The 22131-nt window shown below is 44.5% G+C and overlaps 1 protein-coding gene across 1 annotated transcript; it reads right to left on the minus strand.

Annotated features, from left to right (window-relative positions):
* Positions 1–598: 598 nt before the first annotated feature.
* On the minus strand, positions 599–8254 carry LOC134628933 (85/88 kDa calcium-independent phospholipase A2-like). Its single transcript, XM_063475775.1, has 7 exons — positions 8092–8254; positions 7862–8012; positions 5746–5882; positions 5473–5640; positions 5331–5369; positions 3932–4047; positions 599–748 (listed from the first exon to the last, which is right to left on the minus strand). Exons 1-7 carry the CDS (start codon positions 8252–8254, stop codon positions 599–601), a joined length of 924 nt encoding a protein of 307 aa, XP_063331845.1.
* Positions 8255–22131: the final 13877 nt, after the last annotated feature.

The following is a 22131-nucleotide window of genomic DNA, read 5'->3' on the forward strand; positions in this document are numbered from 1 at the left end:
TTTTCCTGTCTTCTGATCATCTGAAAGGTATATACACACCATGTAATTAAAATAAAATAACAAATTCATTTTACACAGAGAGAAGGCATCCAGAATGAAAAGTTAATAGCTATGTTTGCATAACCCTTTATTAAAATATGCTTTCATGACATTATTGTTTGTTGCACGGTGGTCAGAGCTATCAGTGGCTGATGAGTGGGACATGAAACGTCACCTCTCGGGACACTGGGGAGGGAGCCTGAGTTAGTGTCTTGGGTTGAGAGATACTGACCTCAATAAACAGTTTGGGTATCTGTGGCTGTATGGTCTGGACACTCAGGTGAGGAGAGGAGCTGAGCTGGAGACATCTGACAGAGGCCCCGGTTCAGATCTTAAACTCCCAGTTTGAAGTGAAGACAGAGCTGAGTGTAAAAGCAAAGATCTCAATTTACTGCTTGAGCTATGTCCCTGTCTTCACCTATGGTCATAAGCTTGATTTAATGATTGAAAGAATGAGATCACAGATACAAGCAGCAGAAATAAACTTCCCCTGAAGGGTGGCTGGCCTCTCCCTTACAGATATGTGAGAAGTCATTCAAAGAGGCTCAGGGTAAAGCTGCTACTCCCCCGCATTAAAAAGGAGCCAGTTGAGGTGGGTCGGGTATGTCCCACAAGGAGGAGGCTCTGGAGCAGACCCAGGACAACCTGTAGTTCCCCTGGAGAAGCAGGAGGAGGTGGCTGGGGAGAGGGAGGTCAGGGGTTCTCTGCCCTGTAACCCAGATGGCGATAAGTGAAAGAAAATGGATGGGTGGATAGATGGACAGCATAATTGTTTATACCACATTTACAGTATTTTTGGTAACAGGGTAATTATGTAGCTTGATTGTCAATCTTTTCTGTTAGGTGAGAGCAGACATTTTTTTTAAGTAGAGCAAATATAACTGTGCTTTAAAGAATATGATTGTTTCCTTGCACAAAACCAGGAGAGACGAGCCCTCCGTCACAAATGGTGCGGTCACCTGCAGGTTGAAGGTCATTGCATCTCCAACACACATCCACTGCTTCTGTACTTAAAAGAAGTTAGGACAACATTAAAGACTTTTGTCCCGATTCATGATTGAAGTGTGAGACAAACGACCACTGGTCCAAGTGAGTCAAAACAATGATTTTATTAAACACACGCGTGGGAAAATACACACCACTACATTGTCAACACAGATCTCCGCTCAAAAGCATACTTCAAAATAGTTTTAATATGTCAGGGTTTACGCCCCTTCTCGCGTCAGCAAAGAGTATAACATGCATAAGTTATAGTTAATGACAGTTAGACAAGTTTCCATGTTCAGCAACATTTTACCATACATGGCTGTTTGTTTCCCCCGTCTCACCCTCCAGATGTTTCCTGTTGACTTATTCACTTCATGCTTATCTTTAACACCTCCTGCATCAACTGTTGCTATGCAAGCACAAAGCAAAATATGTTTCACCTCTACCCTAGAAATAAATCTACGTGATGTCTGTGTTTGTAAGCATGTTAAGCATTTACCCCTCCGTACTCTAAGCCATTCATCTTCAATATATCAATTCAGACAGTCACCCTGAACGAAGCTTAAGACCTTCACAAGACTGAGTACTTAACTCTTTCATGAGCACATTTGCAATGTGTGTAATAACATGATTAAAACTATATGTTTAATAAATGTTTTCATCAAATGCCACTACTCAAAGCTTAATAAAAAGGATATAGAAGAATAAACATGATATAAAAATGATATAATTCCCACACTTTCTTTAGGCAATTGCAATTGTATCACCTAAATCATGCCTGGACTGACAAACAAATCATAGAATAGAATAGAATAGAATAATCCTTTAATTGTCCCACAAGGGGAAATTTGGTTGTAACAGCAGCCAAAAAGACACATATACAAACAATCAGTACACAGGACACAGAACAGAAACACACAATTTTTCTTAAATATTTACATTAAGGACAATGGTTACTATATACAGAGTATTGTACAGTTATTAAATTAAATAAAAATAACTACAACTACAAATCATCCTTCATACCAAGCTTCTGTTGTTGAATGCAAAACAGATGTGTTGTCTGAGCTAGAGACTGCACTTGTGGAAGAACAATAGAAACATTATTTATTATATAAGTAATGTAACTTACAATACAACATTCTGAGAAGCTTAAACTTAGTTTCAGAATAATTAAATCTGAGACTTTGTTTTATTTTAAGGTTATTAAAGTTTTAAATTGTGTAACAAATAAATATAAAACATTAATTTCATCATATTTAAAATAGTCTTAAATATCACCAGATACAATGGTGGCAATATACTTTTTTTGTTCAGCAGAACAGCATTCAGCATGTTGGCTGATACACTTTGCATTGAAAAATAAAAGTTGGGCGGATTTTAACAGCATTACAAGAGGTGATTTAATTATTATGTTTAATTATACTTACATACTGTCTTTATATTGATTAAGTGTTTGTTGTACTAGAAGAAGTTAAGCTCAGTGATGATAAACATAATGTGATTTAGTTGTGTTCAATTTGCAAGCAAAATTAAAAATAGTAAGTTACCACAAATTGGAGTAAACAAGGCATCGATTCACTGATCCAGCAATGACACTGGAATGTCATTCAGACCGGAGAATTGTAGTCTGATTGCATTACCAGAAAGTACCATTTCAAACACCGAGGACAGCTATAGTACTAGTACCTTGGAATCACACAGGCAACTGGCAACCATGAAGAGGCCGCTTGGCAAGCTGCAACCACCAAACACCTGCAGAGAGTAAGGCGACTTCTGAGGAGTCAGCCAAATGGGGTGGACAAGATCCAGGGCAACATCTACACCCTGCTGTTGATCAGATACCCTGCTGGGACAAGAGCCTGGAGATTTCTTCCTGTTAAAAGGGAGTTTTTTCTTCCCACTGTCACCAGTGCTTGCTCATAGGGAGTCATCTGATTGTTGGGGTTTTCTCTCTATTACTGTAAAGTAATTTACCTTATAATAAAAAGTGCCTTGAGGTGATTTGATGCTATATAAATAAAACTTAAAACCAAACTGAATTAAAATGTCATAACTACATCCATGAAAGTAATTTACAATGTGACAAAACTGCAGTCATGTCATATATAGGTTGGTCATAAATATCCTACTTCTAGATAACTGACATGCTGCAGATTTGATCACTGTGACAGTTCACATGTAATGCACGTGTGAATCATATCTATGTGGATGCAGTCATACTCCCTGTTAAAGCCAGAATCTAATTTTAAATCCTGCTCCTCACAAACGTCTTGAATAATCAGGCCCCATCTTACCTTAATGACCTCATAGAACAGTCTCACCCTATTAGAGCACTTCGCTCTCTGACTGCAGGCTTACTTGTAGCTTCTAGTGTTTAAAAGTAGAATAGGAGGCAGAGCCTTTCAGGCTCCTCTTCTGTGGAACCAGCTTCCAATTTGGACACGGGAGACAGACGCCATCTCTAGTCTTAAGATTAGGCTTAAAATGTAACTTTTTAATAAGGCATATAGTTAGGGTTGGAACAGGTGACCCTGAGTTTGCTGCCATAGGTGTAGGCTGCTGGGGGATTCCCATGATGCATTGAGTGTCTCTTCTTCAGTCACCATTTTCACTCACTATGTGTTTATACACCTCTCTGCATTTAATCAATAGTTATTATTAATCTCTGGCTCTCTTCCACAGCATGTCTTTGTCCTGTCTCGTCCACTCAGCCCCAACCGGTAACCAAAGATGGCCGTCCCTATGTGAGCCCGATTTCTTACTGGTTGCTCACCAATACATGCACAAATGTCAAATGGAATAAACACAAATAACAGATTAAAAAATAAATAATCAGGGCACATTACAGCAATGGCCAGAGTTAACCACTCACAGACAGAAACTGAAAAAATGATGTACTCACACAGTCCACCAGCATTTTGCCCAGCTCTTTTGCTCCTACAAAGGTCTTGGCCAGCTCCAGTGGGTTGGAGGGTCGGAACACATCCACAGAGCTCACCACCACCTGAGGTGGTTTACCTGGAGACACACAGGAGCACATGTACAAAATGATAAAGGGGAGGGGGACTTCAATTAGAGACACTGAACTCAAGCTAATTATTCACAATGTGATAGGTATGTATTCCTGTGTAGCTCTGTATTCATCCACACTGCTCTGTGTGGATGAATACATGCAAATTACTGTTTGTTTGGTTTTTTTGTTATCATTTACACAAACTGTCGAGTCGTCAGATAGCGTCTAAATATAGATTAAATGCCAAGACAACTGATATATACACCCACTGGCCACTTAATCAAGTACACCTGTTCAACTGCATGTTAACACAAATATCTAAATCAGTCAATCACATGGCAGCGATTCAGTGCATTTAGACATGATCGAGATGAACTGCTGAAAACCAAACTGAGCATCAGAATGAGGAACAAACTTTATTTGAGTGACACAGATGTTGGTGCCAGACAGGCTGCTCTGACTATTTCAGAAGCTGTTGATCTGCTGGGATTTTCCCACACAACCGTCTCTAAGGTTTACAAGAGAATGGTCAACTGAGTATCAACTAAGGTAATTAAGAGCATCTCTGAATATAAAACATGTCAAACACATGGGCTAAAGCAGCAGAAGACCACACCAGATGCCATTCTGATCAGTTAAGAACAGCACACTGAGGCTACATATCACCAAAAACTGGCAACAGAAGATTAGAAAAACAGTACCTGGTCTGATGAGTTTCAATTTCTGCTGCAACATTTAGAGTGTTGGGTCAGAATCTGGCATAAAAAACACAAACGTCTGCACTGCTACTGGTGGTGTAATGGTGTAGAGGATACTTTCCCGGCACTTTTGGGCCCCTTAGTGCTACATGACATCATTTAAACACCACAGTTACATGACTGTTATTGCTAATCATGTCTATATTGTATGTCTATGTGGTCCTTTATGACCCCACTGTACCAATCTTTTGAAGGCTGTGTCCAGCAGGATAATGTGCCATGTCTGGTTCCTTGAACATGACATCATTTATGTGCATCCAACCAATCTGCAGCAACTCTGTGATGTCACATCAATATGGACCCAAATCTCTGAGGAATCATTTCAGCACCTTGTTGAATTTGTGCCACACAGAATTAGGGCAGGTCTAAAAGCAAAACAGAGCCCGACCCAGTACTAGCGATATGTACCTAATAAAGTGGCCAGTGTGTGTATATATCAGTTTACTTTGCATTTAATGTAAATTAAAGACACAGAAGAAGAGATATGACTCACATAATTAAACAATTTGACACACAATTACTTGGCTCACCTGTTCCAAGAGAGACCACTATACCCAGCTTCTTTATTCCTTCTCACGGCCCTAAGAGAGACACGTGCAGAGAAGAAGTCATGAACAAATCCATGTGGCTTAACGTGCATTAAGTGCATAAAGGAAGGAAAGTGAATAGAGCTCCGGTTGCCTACCTCTGCTTTTAAGGCCTTATTGTACTGATGGACTTCTGTCATGGCATCTAGTGTTGGGTTATTGGCCAGCAGCCCTCCATCCAGAAAGCGCCCCATTGGTCGGAAGTAGGTGGTAGCAGCGCCGCTGGAGCGAGCAGCTCGCCATACAAGTTGTTCTGATATGAATACAAGGATCCATCCACTTCACTATCCCATTTAATACATCTGACATTTGAGGGCTGGTGCTGTAGCCCGACAAACACAGGTGATATCTGACGTACCTTGTGGGATGGTGAGAGGCTTGAATGTGGCAGTGGTGGTGTATGGGGCCTCTCTGGAGACGGATGGAGGGTCATAGTTCCTGAATATATGAAGCTCGCCTGGATGTCTGTCTGCCAGAACACTGGTCACCATTACCCTGTAAAGAAAGAAAGAAGGGAAAACATGTTTGCCTGTTCTCCTTAAACACCTGAAATTTTGAACAGCAGCATTTCAACCAAATTACTCGCAATACAGTATTTTTAAAAACAATCTGGCTTCAGATGTATTATTTTAGTGTTTACACAGCCATGCTAGACATATCTAAGCAAGTCAGTACCTTTTTTTTAATTCTCAGGAAGTGAAAAATTAAGTAGCTCAATTTAACACATCAGGGTAAAACCAGCTCAGAGTTTCAAAAACTGACCAATCACAGCAAAAGAGTGGAATATTTAAAGCTTTTATATGACACTGTTAGCACCAGCAGAAACTAGAGCGACTAAATTCTTACTTGACTAAATAAGAAAAAACCTTTGGCTAATCGATTAGTATAAAACTAAGAAACACTGAGGTCTGAAGTTAAATCTGAGGATCGTTTACTAGATAATTGTCAAAAACTGTCATTTGAAACCACTAATCACAAAAACCCCCCACTAAAAATTAACTGATGTTAACTAGGATATGAAAATTACTACAATAGATCTTCACATATTACTAAAATGCAACAAATTAACAAAAAGAATTATGACTAGAAAGTGTGGTGCATTGTGCCGTGAATAATCAACAATGCATACTGTTCTACATTTCATGACTTCATGACATCTCATTAAAAGATAAAATCAAAAAAACATTTAAAAAACAAAACAAAACAATAAATCATGGATCCATCCACTTTATTCAACCTGTTTGTGAGGAAAGAAGCCAAAGCAGAAAACCCCAGACCTCCTCTCCACAGCCACCTCCTCCAGCTTATCCAGGGAACCGAGATGTTCACAGGCCGGCCGAGAGAGCTAATCTCTCCATGGTGTCCTGGGTCTACACCTGAGCCTCCTCTCGATCATCCATGCTGGACCAGAACACCTTACCCAGGAGGCGACTACTTCAACTGGCTCCTTTCGATGTGGAGGAGAAGCAGCTACTCTGCTCTGAGCCCCTCTGAAATGACTGCACTCCTCACCCTATGCCAAGGAAACGTGCAGCTACTCTTGAGAGAAAAGTGACTTCTGGCACCTTTATCCACGATCTTTCATTTCAAAACAACAATGACAGACTTAAAAGAAGATCAAGGCTGTATTAACAAATTTCTGGTGCTTTTCTATAGCAATGTAAAAGCTGCAGCGCCATCTTGTGGCAGGTGGCTGAATAACATTTAGAACACAACATTTTGTCATTCTCTCTGTAAGCGTGACACGTCGAAAAGTTATGAATGAATTATAATAAAACTTTGTAGGAGTGTAGAGTGAGTTTATGTTAATAATCCATTTGGCTTATATCCGCTAAGGTGTTCAAGGCCAACCTAATGATTTATTGATTGAAAATGAACAAAAAGCCTTAAAACTGTGAAAACTGAAACTGTGAACATATAGAAAGTATCATAAAGATTTAAAATATAATGTCACATTTGATCTCTAACCTCTCCTTCAAGGTAAAACTGAAGGTTAAAATGACAATAATGCTATTTAGAGCTATTTAAAACTGTTTCTTTCTGCCATTGTTAGTATTGACAACATATAGTTATACAGGGAATGGTATATGGGGATTTTAAATATCACATTATAGTCAGCATTTAAACATCATGTCACATTTGACCTCTGACCTCAAGTTTACGTATCACATCTGCCTTTATTTCACTTTGTTTCACACGATGAAGAATGAGCTGCTAGTTGGTTAGAAATAAACTGCATTATAATATTATATAAAAAGCTCAAGTTATTTCAGTTATTTACATAATCAATACCTATTAACTATTAACTACTTGTACACAATGTTTATGTAGAAAATACATTACTCTTTGCTTAAACGTAAATCCTGCCCAGATGACAAGAAGATTGGGCAGAGGTTTGCAATTCTTTTGAATTTTAGCTTCTTCTTTTTTTTTTTTTTGCATTTTTCTGCCTATTATCACATGCAGACATCTACCTGGGGAACTTTATGTCAGTCATCTTGGTGTTTTCTCCAAACTCTGTTTTGAGGAAGTCCTCTAGCGGTGCTGATTCATAGGGTCTTGATCCTTTGAACACCTGCTCCTTCATCCTAAAGTACAGGCAGCGCAGGTACTCCATGGATTTACCTACACATAGAAGTGTCATTGTTGTTCTGATGCTATGTGATGAAAACCCTGAGCACTGGAAAAGAGAACACAAACACACCGTGGATTATAGCCAGAGCCAGGATGCCTCCCGTGCTCGTGCCAGCTACCCAGTCGAAGAGCTCTCTGGTGGGTCTGCCCGCCTCTTTCTCCAGAGCGATCAGCATCTGGATCAGCACCAGGCCTTTAATACCGCCACCATCAAGACACAGCAGTCTGTCCATCCTGTTGGATGACCCAGACCAATATGATGAATTTTATCCAACCAATCACTTGCATATCCAACTTTTTAGATCCGCTGGAACAGAGCAGAAGCCTTGAAACAGAGTTTACTGAAAAGAGTCATGTGACCAGCAAAACCAAACATCACAAAACACAGAACAGCAAAATAAAGCAAAGCAAAGTAAACCTGGAGAGAAAGGCCTTAAATGCATGCAGGTCAAAGCTAACAAATGGTAAAGAAATCAAGGAGGGCAGAGGCTTTCAGTGCATACTGAACAATGGCATTACTACACTGTGAAACCTATTGTAGCGGGCCAGGGCTGTTCGGGGTTGTTCTAACATTTATGTTCTGTTTTGCTGTTCTGTTTGTTTATGTTGTCATGGTGATGAGTGACGCGCTCTCTCGGCGACTGTGTTTCCGGTGAGAGAGCGCCTTTTTTTGTTGTTGTGTTGTTGTTGCCGCGCTGAGGAGGGAGGTAGCGGTAGTGTTCTCGGCAGAGAATAATAAATGGGTGCTCCCAAAGAAACCTCTGTCTCCTCCGTGACTGAGCTCGCCACATTGGTGTCAGAAGTGGGATTGCTCACCCTCGCCATAATGGAGAGAGACATTCGGAGGCTAGAGCAAGCTATCGAGGAGAACATTACCCGCCTGGGAAGCTGGCGATTGAAGAGAGAGGACGGGAGTGGCCATGTAAGTCCCCCGACGGGTCCCGATGGCGCGAGCGCACCGCGGCGGCGGCCCGCCGCGACCGACGCTAGGGCAATGCTTGATGGGCTGCCTCCGTCGGCCGACACACCGGGCCCCCGACAGCGAGCAGTGATGCCTGCAACGCCAGCTAAGGTACCGAAATATAACGGGCTAACCCCGCTAGAGCCCTACCTCTCACAAGTACGGCTAGCTGCGAGACATAATGGCTGGAGCGACGAAGAGGCTGCTATACACCTAGCGCTAGCATTAGAAGGAGATGCACTGCAGGTACTCCTTGACCTAGCCGCGTCAGAGCAGCGTGAGCTCCAGGCCCTCACCATAGCACTCGAGAGGCGATTTGGGCAGCGGCACTCCACTGATCAGAGCAGGGAGCAGCTGACCAACCGGAGCCGTAGGCCGGGGGAGAGCCTGGGCACCTTTGCAGCGGATGTGTTGCTGTATGCTCGTCGTGGCTACCCAGAGTTTCCAGCAGCAGCCCGTGAGGAGCTTAGCCTGCATGCTTTCCTGCGTGGACTTTTTCCAGAGCGGCTACGCCAACACGTCCGCCTGGCCATGCCTCAAACTCTCCGTGAGGCACTCCTTGAGGCTGAAAGGGCTGAGCTGGTGCTCGCCTCGCCACCTAACCAGCAGGTGCCCCCCCCAAACTACCCCCAAATCAGAGCCGCAGACTGCGACGGGGAGGGGGAGGTCGCGGAGATATGCCAGCTGCAGCCCTCAGCGCCCCGGAGGCGTCCTCGTCGACCCACCGACCGCTGTTACCGGTGCAATGAGCCTGGCCACATGGCGCGTGACTGCCCAGCACCTGCCCCGACGGCCAGAACTACGAAGCCTCAGGGAAACGGGGTGGGAGCGGTGTAGCGAGGGGACCACCGCCCCAGCTTCCTGTCCCCCTCCAAGGACGATGCACGGTGGTGGGCCGGGTTGGGCACCTCAAGGGACTCTACCTGAGCTGCTGTGTTGAGGGCCGGCCATGCCGGGCCCTGGTGGACACGGGGTCTACCATTTCCCTGATACGACCTGGCGTGCTCCCTGGAACGTCTGGTCGTCGTTGGTGAAGGGCTGGTCGCCCACCAACACCCAGCTGATGACAGTGACGGGGGAGAGAACTGATATGCGGGGGAAGAAACCGTTGCAGATCCGAGTGAAGGATCTGGAGCTGGCGCACGACTTCTGGCTTGCTGACATTCAAGACCAGTGCATCATCGGCCTTGATCTGCTGACCCGCTGGGGGGCCTGCGTCGACACCGCAAAGCGGGCTATCACTCTTGGCACAGAGACTGTTGCCCTCCAGTGCGGTCAAAAGCAGGGAGCGGAGGGGACCAGAGCCAGACGAGACAGGCGTCGGGCAGCTGCCGCTCAGCAGATTTCGGGTGCCGGTGGCTCCGGGTCATCTCTACTCACCTCAGCCCCGCCCTCTCAGCCCAACAAATCTCCCTCGACCGAGACAACCGAGGCTGTTGGTGACCTGTGGCAGCGCAGCAGCGTAGGTCTCAACGTTGATCAGCGCCAGCGGTTGAGGTGCCTCCTGGACGAGAATGTGGACATCTTTGCTGCCAGTGATAAAGATTGCAGGCAGACAGGGCTGGTCCAACACACCATCGACACCGGCTCTGCCCAACCCATCCGTCTGCGCCCACACCGGCTGCCCCTCTCAAAACGGCAGCTGGCGGAGGAAAAGATCCGGGAGATGGCTGCGGCTGGGGTGATCGAGCCGTCCAACAGCCCATGGGCGGCACCCGTGGTCCTGGTGGGGAAGAAGGATGGCAGCCCGAGGTTCTGCGTGGACTTTCGCCGTCTCAATGCAGTCACCAAGAAGGACTGGTACCCGCTTCCACGGATCGACGAGGCCCTAGATTACGTCAGCGGCTCCAGCTGGTTCAGCTCCCTCGACCTACGCAGCGGTTACTGGCAGGTGGAGCTAGCCCCCGAAGCAAGGCCTAAGACTGCATTCACCATTGGACAGGGGCTGTGGCAGTTCAGGGTCATGCCATTCGGACTCCTCAATGCGCCAGCGACGTTTGAGAAGCTGATGGAGAGGGTGCTCGTCAACATCCCTCGTAGCCGCTGTGTTGTGTACCTGGATGACCTGTTGGTGCACGGTGGCGACTTCGACAGTGCACTGTCTCACCTGAGCGAGGTCTTCAGTGCCATCCGACGAGCTGGGCTGCGGCTCAACCCTGCGAAGTGCCGGCTGTTGGCGAGAGAGACCACGTTCTTGGGCCATGTGATCAGCACTCAAGGTATCGCCACCGACCCTGCAAAGGTGGCTGCGGTCCGGGACTGGCCGACTCCCTCAAACGTCAAAGAACTGCGGAGCTTCCTGGGCCTAGCCTCCTACTACCGTCGGTTCATCAAGGGGTTTGCGACGATAGCCAGCCCCCTCCACCGCCTGACTGACAAGGGCCAGTCGTTTGGCTGGGGTGATGTCTGCGCTGTGGCTTTTGAACAGCTGAAGGAGGCCCTCACCAGAGCTCCAGTCCTGGCCTACCCCGACGCTCAGCAACCTTTCATTGTGGACACTGACGCTAGCAATGTAGGAGTTGGGGCGGTCCTTTCCCAGCAGGACGAGGCCGGAGAACGAGTGGTGGCATACTTCAGCCGTGCTCTGGGGCGAGCCGAGAGGAACTACTGTGTGACCCGGCGGGAGCTGCTGGCCGTAGTGCTAGCGGTGCGGCACTTCCGGCCATACCTGCACGGCTGCCGGTTCCTCCTGCGCACTGACCACGCATCTCTGACTTGGCTCCTGAGCTTTAAACATCCAGAAGGTCAGGTGGCCCGCTGGCTGGAGGTCCTTCAGGGTTACGACTTCGAGATCCAGCATCGGGCAGGTCGACAGCATGGCAACGCTGATGCCCTCTCCAGAAGGCCCTGCATGGCCGTCGAGTGCCGCTACTGTCTGCGACAGGAGGAGCGGGCCCAGGAGGCGCTGGGGGTGGCTGCTGCTCAGGCCACAGCCAGCGGAGGGGGATGGCACCCATTGACCCCGCAGCAGCTGAAGCGGGAGCAGGAGGCCGATGCAACGTTGGTTCAGGTGGGGGCCTGGCTGGAGGCGGCGCAACGCCCCGACTGGACGGGGGTGTCCGGTCAGGAGCCCGAGGTGAAGGCCTACTACTCCCAGCACAACAACCTGGAGACCCACGACGGCCTCCTGTACCGGAGATGGCGGGCCCCCGGTCAGGGCAGAGATCTCCTGCAGCTGTTGGTGCCTCGGGCGCTGCGGTCGCAGGTGCTTGAGCTTGTCCACGGCTCGGTGGGGGCAGGCCACTATGGGACCGCCAAAACTCTCCGCCGCCTCAGGGGACGGTTCTACTGGCCTGGCTGTCGACGGGATGTGGAACTTCACGTGCACTGCTGCGACACCTGCACGGCGCAGAAGGGCCCCACTCAACGGTCCACTGCCCCCCTTCAACAGTACTTGGTGGGGGCCCCGATGGAGCGAGTGGGAGTGGACGTCCTAGGGCCTTTCCCCGTTACAGAGTTAGGGAACCGGTATGTGCTGGTGGCGATGGACTATTTCACAAAGTGGCCGGAGGCCTACGCGGTGCCGGACCAGAGTGCAGCGACGACGGCAGAGAGGCTGGTGGAGGAGATGTTCGCCCGTTTTGGGGTCCCAGCTGAGCTCCACAGTGACCAGGGGCGCAACTTCGAATCGAAGGTCTTCGGGGAGATTTGCCGGCGGCTGGGGGTGGAGAAGACAAGAACCACACCGCTCCACCCGCAAAGTGACGGCTTGGTTGAGCGTTTTAACCGCACACTGGCCACCCAGCTCGCCATTCTCACCAGCCGCCACCAGCGGGATTGGGACCGACATCTGCCCCTGGTCCTTTGGTCGTATCGGACCGCGGTTCAGGAGTCCAGCCAGTGCACGCCTGCCGCTTTGATGTTTGGGCGGGAGCTCCGGACGCCTGTGGATCTGGTGTTTGGGTCCCCCCCTGAGCCGGAGATTGACGGTGGGCCGGAGATGGACTATTACAGGAGGCTGAGGGAGCGGCTGCAGGTGGTTCACGACTACACCCGCCAGGCCCAGGCCAGCGCCGGAGTACGGCAGAAAAGAGCCTACGACACCAAGTGCCGGGGGGAGGCTTTTGTGCCTGGCGACAAGGTTTGGGTGTACTGCCCGGTTCGCAGGAGAGGAGTGTCCCCCAAACTCTGCAGTCACTGGCAAGGGCCGGCGGAGGTCGTGGAGCGGCTAACAGAAGTGGTGTATCGTGTTCGCATGCCGGGCCCGGGGCGCCTGGTGGTGTTGCACCAGGACAGACTCTCGCCGTACCGACCGCTCGCTCCGGCAGATGCCGGGGCAGGGGATGCTGGCGGCACCCCATGTTCTGATCCGAGTGACTTTTCCCCCGCCTGTCGAGACCGGCTGGTGCGCCGGAGGAAGGCACCTGGACGTTTGCAGGACTTTGTGTGGGGTAATGGGGTTGTCGGGGACGACTGACCCCTTAGGTGGGGGCTATGTAGCGGGCCAGGGCTGTTCCGGGTTGTTCTAACATTTATGTTCTGTTTTGCTGTTCTGTTTGTTTATGTTGTCATGGTGATGAGTGACGCGCTCTCTCGGCGACTGTGTTTCCGGTGAGAGAGCGCCTTTTTTTGCTGTTGTGTTGTTGTTGCCGCGCTGAGGAGGGAGGTAGCGGTAGTGTTCTCGGCAGAGAATAATAAACGGGTGCTCCCAAAGAAACCTCTGTCTCCTCCGTGACTGAGCTCGCCACACTATTATTGTGCAGCACAGAACAGCAGAAGTGCTTTGACCCTGGATTCTTTCTCAAAGTGAGCAGTGGGTGTATCAATTATACACTTTACAATAATATGAATTATTAATATTACATTTGTATCAAAGTAGATGAGGAAATGTTGTTTTTATAAACACTTTCATGAGGAGTTTATGGCCACAGTCACAATGTGAGTGTCACATCTGTATCTCAAACTGAACACAATATGATCATTTTATAAATGATGGCCCCACTTTTAGTTAAATAGACAGTATAGATAAAGCAGAGTATGGTTTAGGATAAAGTATGAGGAATATCACATCCACCCTTTAACGTCACATCCACTTTGAAAAAAAGACACACTTACAGCACAGTTAATATCAGATTTATAATAACTGTACCCTAGAGACTAAAACCAGCTTCTTCCCCACAGCTGTCACTCTACTGCAGCGGTCCCCAACCTTTTTTGCGCCACAGACCGGTTTATGCCCGACAATATTTTCACGGACCGGCCTTTAAGGTGTCGCGGATAAATACAACAAAATAAAACTAGTATCGGTACCGAAAAAAAGAAGATTTATTCATAACACACGTAAAAAGACCCAGGAAAACCGAGTTAACGATAAAAACGATAACAAAATAACGCTGAAAACTGATAAAAACACTGAAAACCATACATTTCACACCCGAGCCTCAACTCTCGCGGCCCGGTACCAAACGACTCACGGACCGGTTGGGGACCGCTGCTCTACTGAACTCAGTCCCCCACTGAACCTTTCCATCCACACCTCCTATCCCTCCCAATGACCATGATCTGCTTGTCTGTATAGCAATATCAGAACATATGTATGCTATACAGATCATCTGTACATTGTCTATAGTTCATCTGTATATTTAGTTTCTCTGTACATAATCTGTTCATAGCTACTCCACCATTTATACTACCCATATCTGTATATATCAGCATATACGTACATTTTGCCCGTAGTACATCTGTATATTTGCTCTCTACTGAACTTATCTGTATATAATTGCTCTCATTGCTCTTGCTACTCTTGCACTTCTGATTAGATGCAAACTGTATTTCGTTACCCTGTATTCATACATGTGTAATGACAATAAAGTTTAATCCTAATCCTATATCTTAGAGGAAAGTACATTGTACTCAACAACATTTATCCGACTTCTTAATTTACAAGGATTTGTAAGCTTTACAGGTTTTTCTACTGCTTTTAGTTTGATATAGAATTATTTTTCAGGCACATATACATGATTAATGGGACTGTAGACTGAACTACCCAACAGCACACATGTAGAGTTGTTAAAGTTAGCAAAACCTTATACACCTACAGCTATAAAATGCTACTTCTGCTAAAAGTAAAAACAGGTGAGGCTGTTTTAATGTAACAATAACTGAAATATGAAGACAGCACATCATTTTTATGTTTTATGCTTTCTGTTGTTATACTATAAAGTTATAATACTTTGGTCATTTAAAAAAACAGGATCTAGGAAGAGATGTCTGACGGTGTAATAGGGCTGTGCGATATGACCAAAATCTCATATCCCGATATAAGACATATATCATCCCGATTACGATATAAATCACAAAAAATGTAACATTTTCTGTAAATTCTGTGAATCTCGGGCAGCTCGACTTACGTGAAGTGTTTCCAGCTGGGTGCCATGTACCTGGAGTCGAGTGTTTTAACCGATGTATGAAATGATACATTTTTAGACATAAGTTGTAACAGCCGCTGTTTTCTTTGTGAGTATTTATTACACGGCGTGCTATGGGGAAAAGCCTGTTCTAATGTTTGAGTCTAAGGTTTATTTTTTAGCACCTGGCGGCTCTTATTTGCTCTTCATCCATAAATACTCTTCATACCCTTTCACGTGATTCAGTTTATTTTGAAAAGTCTCAAAAGGATCTTGAGCTTTATTGTGAAAGGTTTATATGGAAAATAAACAAGCGGACACGCGATGGTTTTACCGTCGTTGTTGCTAACGAAAACGCATAAAAACAGGTGCTTGTCTGTCTGTAGTGTGGTTATATTAAATATAAGAGAAAGAGAGAACTTTAAGAAATTAATATAGCCACTACAGTGACCATCAAAACGATGAAAAAATATTGCCGTAAACAGTTTATTTTGTGACACCACGAAACAAACGATAGCATAAAATGAAACAGACATTTTTATATCATCATTGGATACATATCGTTATATCGAACAGCCCTACGGTGTAATGTGGTTTAGTTTACCAAAGTAAAATTGTAAATCTATTTCTGTAACATAATTTTTAAACATTTTAACTCAACTCAACAAGTTTTTTTCCTTCAATCTGATTGTCTCCACTTTTCAGACAACTAAAGAAGACATTAAAAGATGCTGAGAAAGAACGCCATCCTTTCTCGAATTAAAAATATTCTCAAACCTACAGAAGACGTCGAGAAACAAATCTGTGATCAGATTTTCAATGGTCACTCAGAATCCAGGTGCAGTGGACCGAGGGTGGCTGATCAGAACTTGACAGCCTTTAGGGAAACACCCAGGGACAGCCTGCATCGACTTAATGAACGGGAATTCAGCCCAGCATCTTCACTGAGCTCTGATGGAAGTTCAATAACACCTCGAGAGAGTCACACTCCCGAGGAGCTCAGGGCTATCCTAGTCAGTAGCCTAAAGCCCAATATGTTAGCTACTAATAATATCTTTGTATTGTTTTTGTTCGGATGTTCACAGGCTTGCTCCAGTTTGTTGTTGTGGAAAAATAATTTAAGCATCGAAATGAAACCGATTTCCTGAGATTTATTGAAAGAAAGTTCAAACCTTTGCAAAGGGATCAACAGGGTTTGTACCAGCATTGACAAAAAGGCTAAATTATAACAGCTCTTGTATATCCGTCACATGGATGCAGTTTTGTCTAATCAGTGGATGGGAGTGAAATTCTCACCATCATGTAGGCACCAGTTTGGTAATGAAGTGTGTCGTGGCCTTGAGCAAAGCTTACAGTTAGAGTGTATGAAGACTGAAAAACAACTACAACTTTGTACAAGAAAGTTACAAATACATATCAATAGTACACAGAGGTTAGAGGAGGTGAACACACACATTTTCCATCACATTTGTCATTCCCCTTCATCAAGACCAGGTATTTAAGGAGCAGCTGTGGCAGCAGTTCTCTTCCTGATCATTGTCTCCTCTACAGCATTAACTCATGCACACATCCCTGTGCTGATTATCACTTTGTGAGTCTGACACAGAAAGCAAATAAGTTATTTTGTCCTGACTTAACGCCCCTTAAAACTCACCTATTTCAGACTTACAGTTTAATACTATACAATATAGCAAATCTCCAACTGGACAGTGTTAAATAACATTATTTCCTTTTTAACTTGAAGCTTTGAAAATCTTTCTTTTTGCATTGGGACAAAAATTAATATGACAAAGACTCTTTTCAAATTTATTTGGGTGAATAGAAAATATTTTTTGTGGGATCGTAAAAAAATATTTGTTATATAAATATATTGGTATGCATAACAGTTATTATTCATAGATACAGACATCCTAAGTTCATGGTATTCATCTGAAGAAACAGACAGATAGAATGAGTGTGATAAAGGACATGTGTGTTGTTACAGTACATGCAGTATTGGTTCTGTGTTACATAAATGTTCTGTAAGAAAATGGAAGAAGGGAGCGTCCTGCAGGAGGCAGTGAACGGACACTGATGTTATGAACATGTGGCTAAAAGGAGGTTCAGTAAACAAGTAGCAACGATATTCCTGTGTGAGGCTCACTCATTTCATTTTTATTTTTTGAAAATGCAACATCTTAAAGGTGTATATAGAAAACATGTTGATCCTGAATTTACTGAAGCTTCTGAACTATTTGTGTAATCTTCTCCTCAAGTTTTCCAGTAGATTTGGTCTTTAGATTGGGAATTTAACATCTCGTACAAAATTAAAGACTTTTATTCAAGTTTGGTAGAATTCTATTTAAAAGAAAAACAAGATTCTCTGCTAAGTTAATGACAAAACACTCCATTTGCTCTATCAGTTTAAAGGATCAAAAGGAAATTGAGCAATAACATTCTCTCAAAAGTCCTTAAACAGGACACCAGCGTGCTCTCAGTATGTCTCAGAACTGTGCAACTGTGTAGGAACACACCACGAGCCAAATTTTAGAAAAGATTTGAAACTTTCAGTGTCTGCAACGCAACACAAACAGAAACCCTAATCCAATAGAAGAAACTTCACTGGACATTGTAAGACCAAATACAAGAAAAATGCAACGTATGCAGCTTGATCCCCAGGAAGGGACCTCCACGGCCGCTGTTCGCCCTAAGCAGCAAAACCCAAACCCAAGAGGGAAAAACCGGGCACCAAATGAGGGGACTTCATCTGACGCAGCCAAACCAAAGGGTGATAATAAGAAGAAAATGCAAAAAAAATGCAAACCCCAGAGCCAGAAACCCTGGACCCAATCGAGGGCTTTGGCCACATCAGCCCAATGCCCACTTTAAACCCAATGGTGGGAAATGCCAACATTGGCACAATCCACAGTTTTAACCAAATCGAGGGCCTGTGCCACATCAGCCCAATCCGGACCACAGAACCAATGATGGGCCATCTCAGCCACAACCAAATCCTCACTTAACACCAAATGATGGCAGTCATCCATACAATGAAACTGATGAACCGGGTGCAGAGATTCCACCTGCAGGAGGCTCAGAACATGTGTAAAACCAATCTTTATAAAATGACAGCTGCAAACCACAAAGCTGCTGCAGCTAAAGCTCAAAAAACCATCCTTGAGCTCCAAGAACAGCTGGAAGAGGCTCGTAGAAACAGACCCAAGGAGAACTTCACCCCTGAGGTGAGTGAGGCTCCTGTTGAAGACAGCAACACAGCTGTCACAGCTGCAGAGCTGAGTGTGAACGCTTCAACACAAACTGCAGAAGCTCCACACACAGACTCTACACACATGAAAACCATTCGAGAAGCTGAGTTGGAGATTCAGTGCAAACAACAGCAAGAAGAGATCAAACAACTCCGTGAGCAGCTCCTCAAAACTCAGAAAAATCTAGAAGAGGAAGTTGCAAAGCGCAAAGAACAGGAACAAAGAGCCAACTGTGAGCTCGCTGAGCTGAAAGCCAAACTTTGCACCAGTGAGGCTCTTTGTGAGAAAATTGATTTGACGGCACAAAACTTAAAAGAAGAGCCAGAAAAAACCAAAGCTGGACATCATAGAGAAGCAAAACCTGGAGAACACAATGATCCGAAACCAACTCAGGCAAACAGAAGAAGAGTTCACTTCTGGAGTTTTTGCTGTCTCTGCTAAGGACAAGAAAAAAGCAAGAAACCGAGTCCAACGTTGCCAATCAAGATCATTCTCCACCCCAAAACCAGACATTACATCAGTCAAGTTCAGAAAAAGAGGCCAGTGTTAACAGACCGAGATGACAACATGCCAGAAGAAAAACCAAAAAAGAAAAAGAAGCGCAACTGGTTTTGGAAACTATTCACTTAAGTGACTTCCACTCCGTTTCCTATAAAATCACAGTAACATACAACTAAATATTAACAGTCACTTCCAGTGCCTAAACATCCATTTAAAAGCATATTTGCTTTAATATTTAGTTGTGTATAACTTTGTCATCGGCTCCACCCCCCCCCCCCCCCCCCCCCCCCCCCAACCGGTCGCGGCAGATGGCCGCCCCTCCCTGAGCCTGGTTCCACTGTGTCTGTGCTGTTGATACCTTTTGAAAGCATTCCTAATTGCATCTATCAAGTAATATGTCTTGCTCAGTGGTTCATGGAAGTATTAACAGTTTTGGCAATTGGCTTTATAAATTGAAATTCTACAGCCTTATACTAGTAAATGCTTGCGCTACATGCGGGAGATTGAGTCAACTCAGTATCCAGCCATTATTATGAAAGTTTTCTCTTTGGCATCCACAGATGCAACAGCTCATAACAAAATGGTGCAAACAGAGGTGAATCCACGTAATTATACTTTTTATATCTGAAAGTCCTGAAGAGAACAGTGTTATGTAAAAAAGTAGTTAGTTTTTGTTACAAATCTTTGTTGTAACAATGATTTGTCGCAAAAAATCTTACAAAATTGGATAGAAATTAAAATAAATACATAACAATTGATTCTGTGCTGTTTTGCAGCGTGAGTCAGTGAGTGACCGGTGACTGGCTGCTTCAGCCAATGATGCGACTTACATTCATATAAACGCTGATCAGCATAGTTGGTGGGTTATGAGGGTGTGCAGGTTCTACTTTAAGAAGGATAACCCTCCTAAACGGAAGGAGCAGCAAAACAGTAGAAAATATAAAATTTACATCCTTAAAATATAGTTTATCACACACAACAAAAAACACCGTAAAATACCCTGGCCAGGGACAATTATCAAATAAAAAGTACAAGAACCAGATAAATATTCATGAAGAGTCCACTAAAACACTAAAAGCCCTGCAAAAAAATCCATAAAAATAGTGACTGTCTTAGGCTCAAGCGGGTATCAGGTATCTCGCCCCCCCGCCGTTTGGCGTTGCTTTTCCGCTCGTCCCTCAATCGCCAATTTCCCTCACCGCCGACCTCTTGCAGGATATCCTCCCTCCCCTCTCCTCCCAGCCTGCTCTTCCGGCTCCCCCCTTAAATTGTGGTCATAAATATTTTGTACTTGTAAGTCAAATGCGTATTTGTGAACGGAGTTTTGTAGTGATGTGTCGGTCACGAACGAAACGGCTATTAGAGTTGGGTCTTTGAAGTGAACAACGTGAGCAGGCTCCTTATTGGGAGCCGTGTTTCTTTTGTTTTTTTTCTCTTGCCCTCTCTCTCTCTCACACACTTTCTTTCCACTTCACACAGGTTGCGAGCCTTGTGCTTGCGCTGAGTGGGTGGGGGGGGGGGGGCGTACTTACACTCACAGTATATTTACGGTGGCCCCAAAACACGTAAAAACTCCATAGCACGTACAAACCCCGAAGCACGTAAAAACTCTGTAGCATGTACAAACTACAACACTTCGGGGTTTGTATGTGCTTCTGAGTTTTCGACGTGCTTCTGAGTTTGTACATGCTTTGGAGTTTATACATGCTTTGTCTCTAGGGGCCACCGTATATATTTATATATAAACATATATAAATAAAACCACATTTTTTTTTACATTAGCAATTCTTTTTGTGCATAATTTTATATTGTTGTTAATAATAAATTATTACTTTATTAATTTAATTTAATTATTAATAAATTAACTAAAGCAACAAAACAACCTAAAGAGCCGGTTCGGAGCCGAAAGAGCCGGCTCTTTTTAGTGAGCCGAGCCGAAAGAGCCGGTTCTCTAAAAAGAGCCGGAAATCCCATCACTAGTACAGACGGAGCTCAATGTGGTGTGACCATTTCGATACGTGCCTCACCGGAAGTCCCCTCATGTAACTATTTTTACAAACACAAATCTTTTTTACACACACAAATTCTCATCTGTAGATGCACAAACATAAAATTTTCATGTATTTTGGTTTACAAGGTTACAAAACTCTATTGATGGGAATTCCGGCTCTTTCCGCTCGCTTGGCTCACTAAAAAGAGCCACCTCTTTCGGCTCCCAACCAGCTCTTCAGGTTGTTTTGTTGCTTTAATTAATTTATTATCAACAACAATATAAAATTATGCACAAAAGGAATTACTAATGTAAAAAAAAAAGATATTTTATGGTCCCTAGAGACAAAGCACGTACAAACTCCAAAACCCGTACAAACTACAAAAAGCATGTAAAAACTCCGAAGCACGTAGAAAACTCAGAGGCACGTACAAACTCCAAAACACATTGCTAGCGTTAACTGAACTTCCAAAACAGAGCTACCTAGATCACTTAAATTACTTAATTGAAAGCATATGTGTATTGGTTGTGTATTTATACACAAGCACTCATATATATTCAAATAATTCAAAAAAATGTTCATTTACCACACCAAAACCGGTCGTTGGTGCTTGCTGGCTTGTGTAGCCACTAGGTAACAAAAGCTCAATGCCCCTAGCATCCTGGAGCACTTCTGTTGTGTTTTGGAGTTTGTACGTGTTTTGGAGGTTTCACATGCTTTGGAATTTGTACGTGCTTTGGGGTTTTTACATGCTTCTGAGTTTTTAAGTGTTTTGGAACCGATGACAAATTTATACACAACTAAATATTAAAGCAAATATGCTTTAAAATGGATGTTTAGGCGCTGGAAGTGACTATTTATATTTAGTTGTATATTACTGTGATTTTATATGAGACAGAATGGAAGTCACTTAAGTGAATAGTCTCCAAAACCAGTTGCGCTTCTTTTTCTTTTTTGGTTTTTCTTCTGGCATGTTGTCATCTCGGGCCTCTGGACTTTCTGCTTTGTTAACGCTGGCCTCTTTTTCTGAACTTGACTTATTCAATGTCTGGTTTTGGCTGGAGA

The sequence above is a fragment of the Pelmatolapia mariae genome, linkage group LG6 (genome assembly GCF_036321145.2).
Source record: "Pelmatolapia mariae isolate MD_Pm_ZW linkage group LG6, Pm_UMD_F_2, whole genome shotgun sequence".
In the NCBI taxonomy this organism is placed as follows: Eukaryota; Metazoa; Chordata; class Actinopteri; order Cichliformes; family Cichlidae; genus Pelmatolapia; species Pelmatolapia mariae.

Excerpts from the sequence above, each read along its gene's own strand:
- LOC134628933 (XM_063475775.1), bottom strand. The coding sequence starts at position 8,254 with ATGGACAGACTGCTGTGTCTTGATGGTGGCGGTATTAAAGGCCTGGTG. Across the intron at positions 5,883-7,861 it reads ACTGACATAAAGTTCCCCAG|GGTAATGGTGACCAGTGTTC; the intron begins GTAGATGTCTGC and ends CTTTCTTTACAG. Across the intron at positions 5,641-5,745 it reads GCCTCTCACCATCCCACAAG|AACAACTTGTATGGCGAGCT; the intron begins GTACGTCAGATA and ends TATTCATATCAG.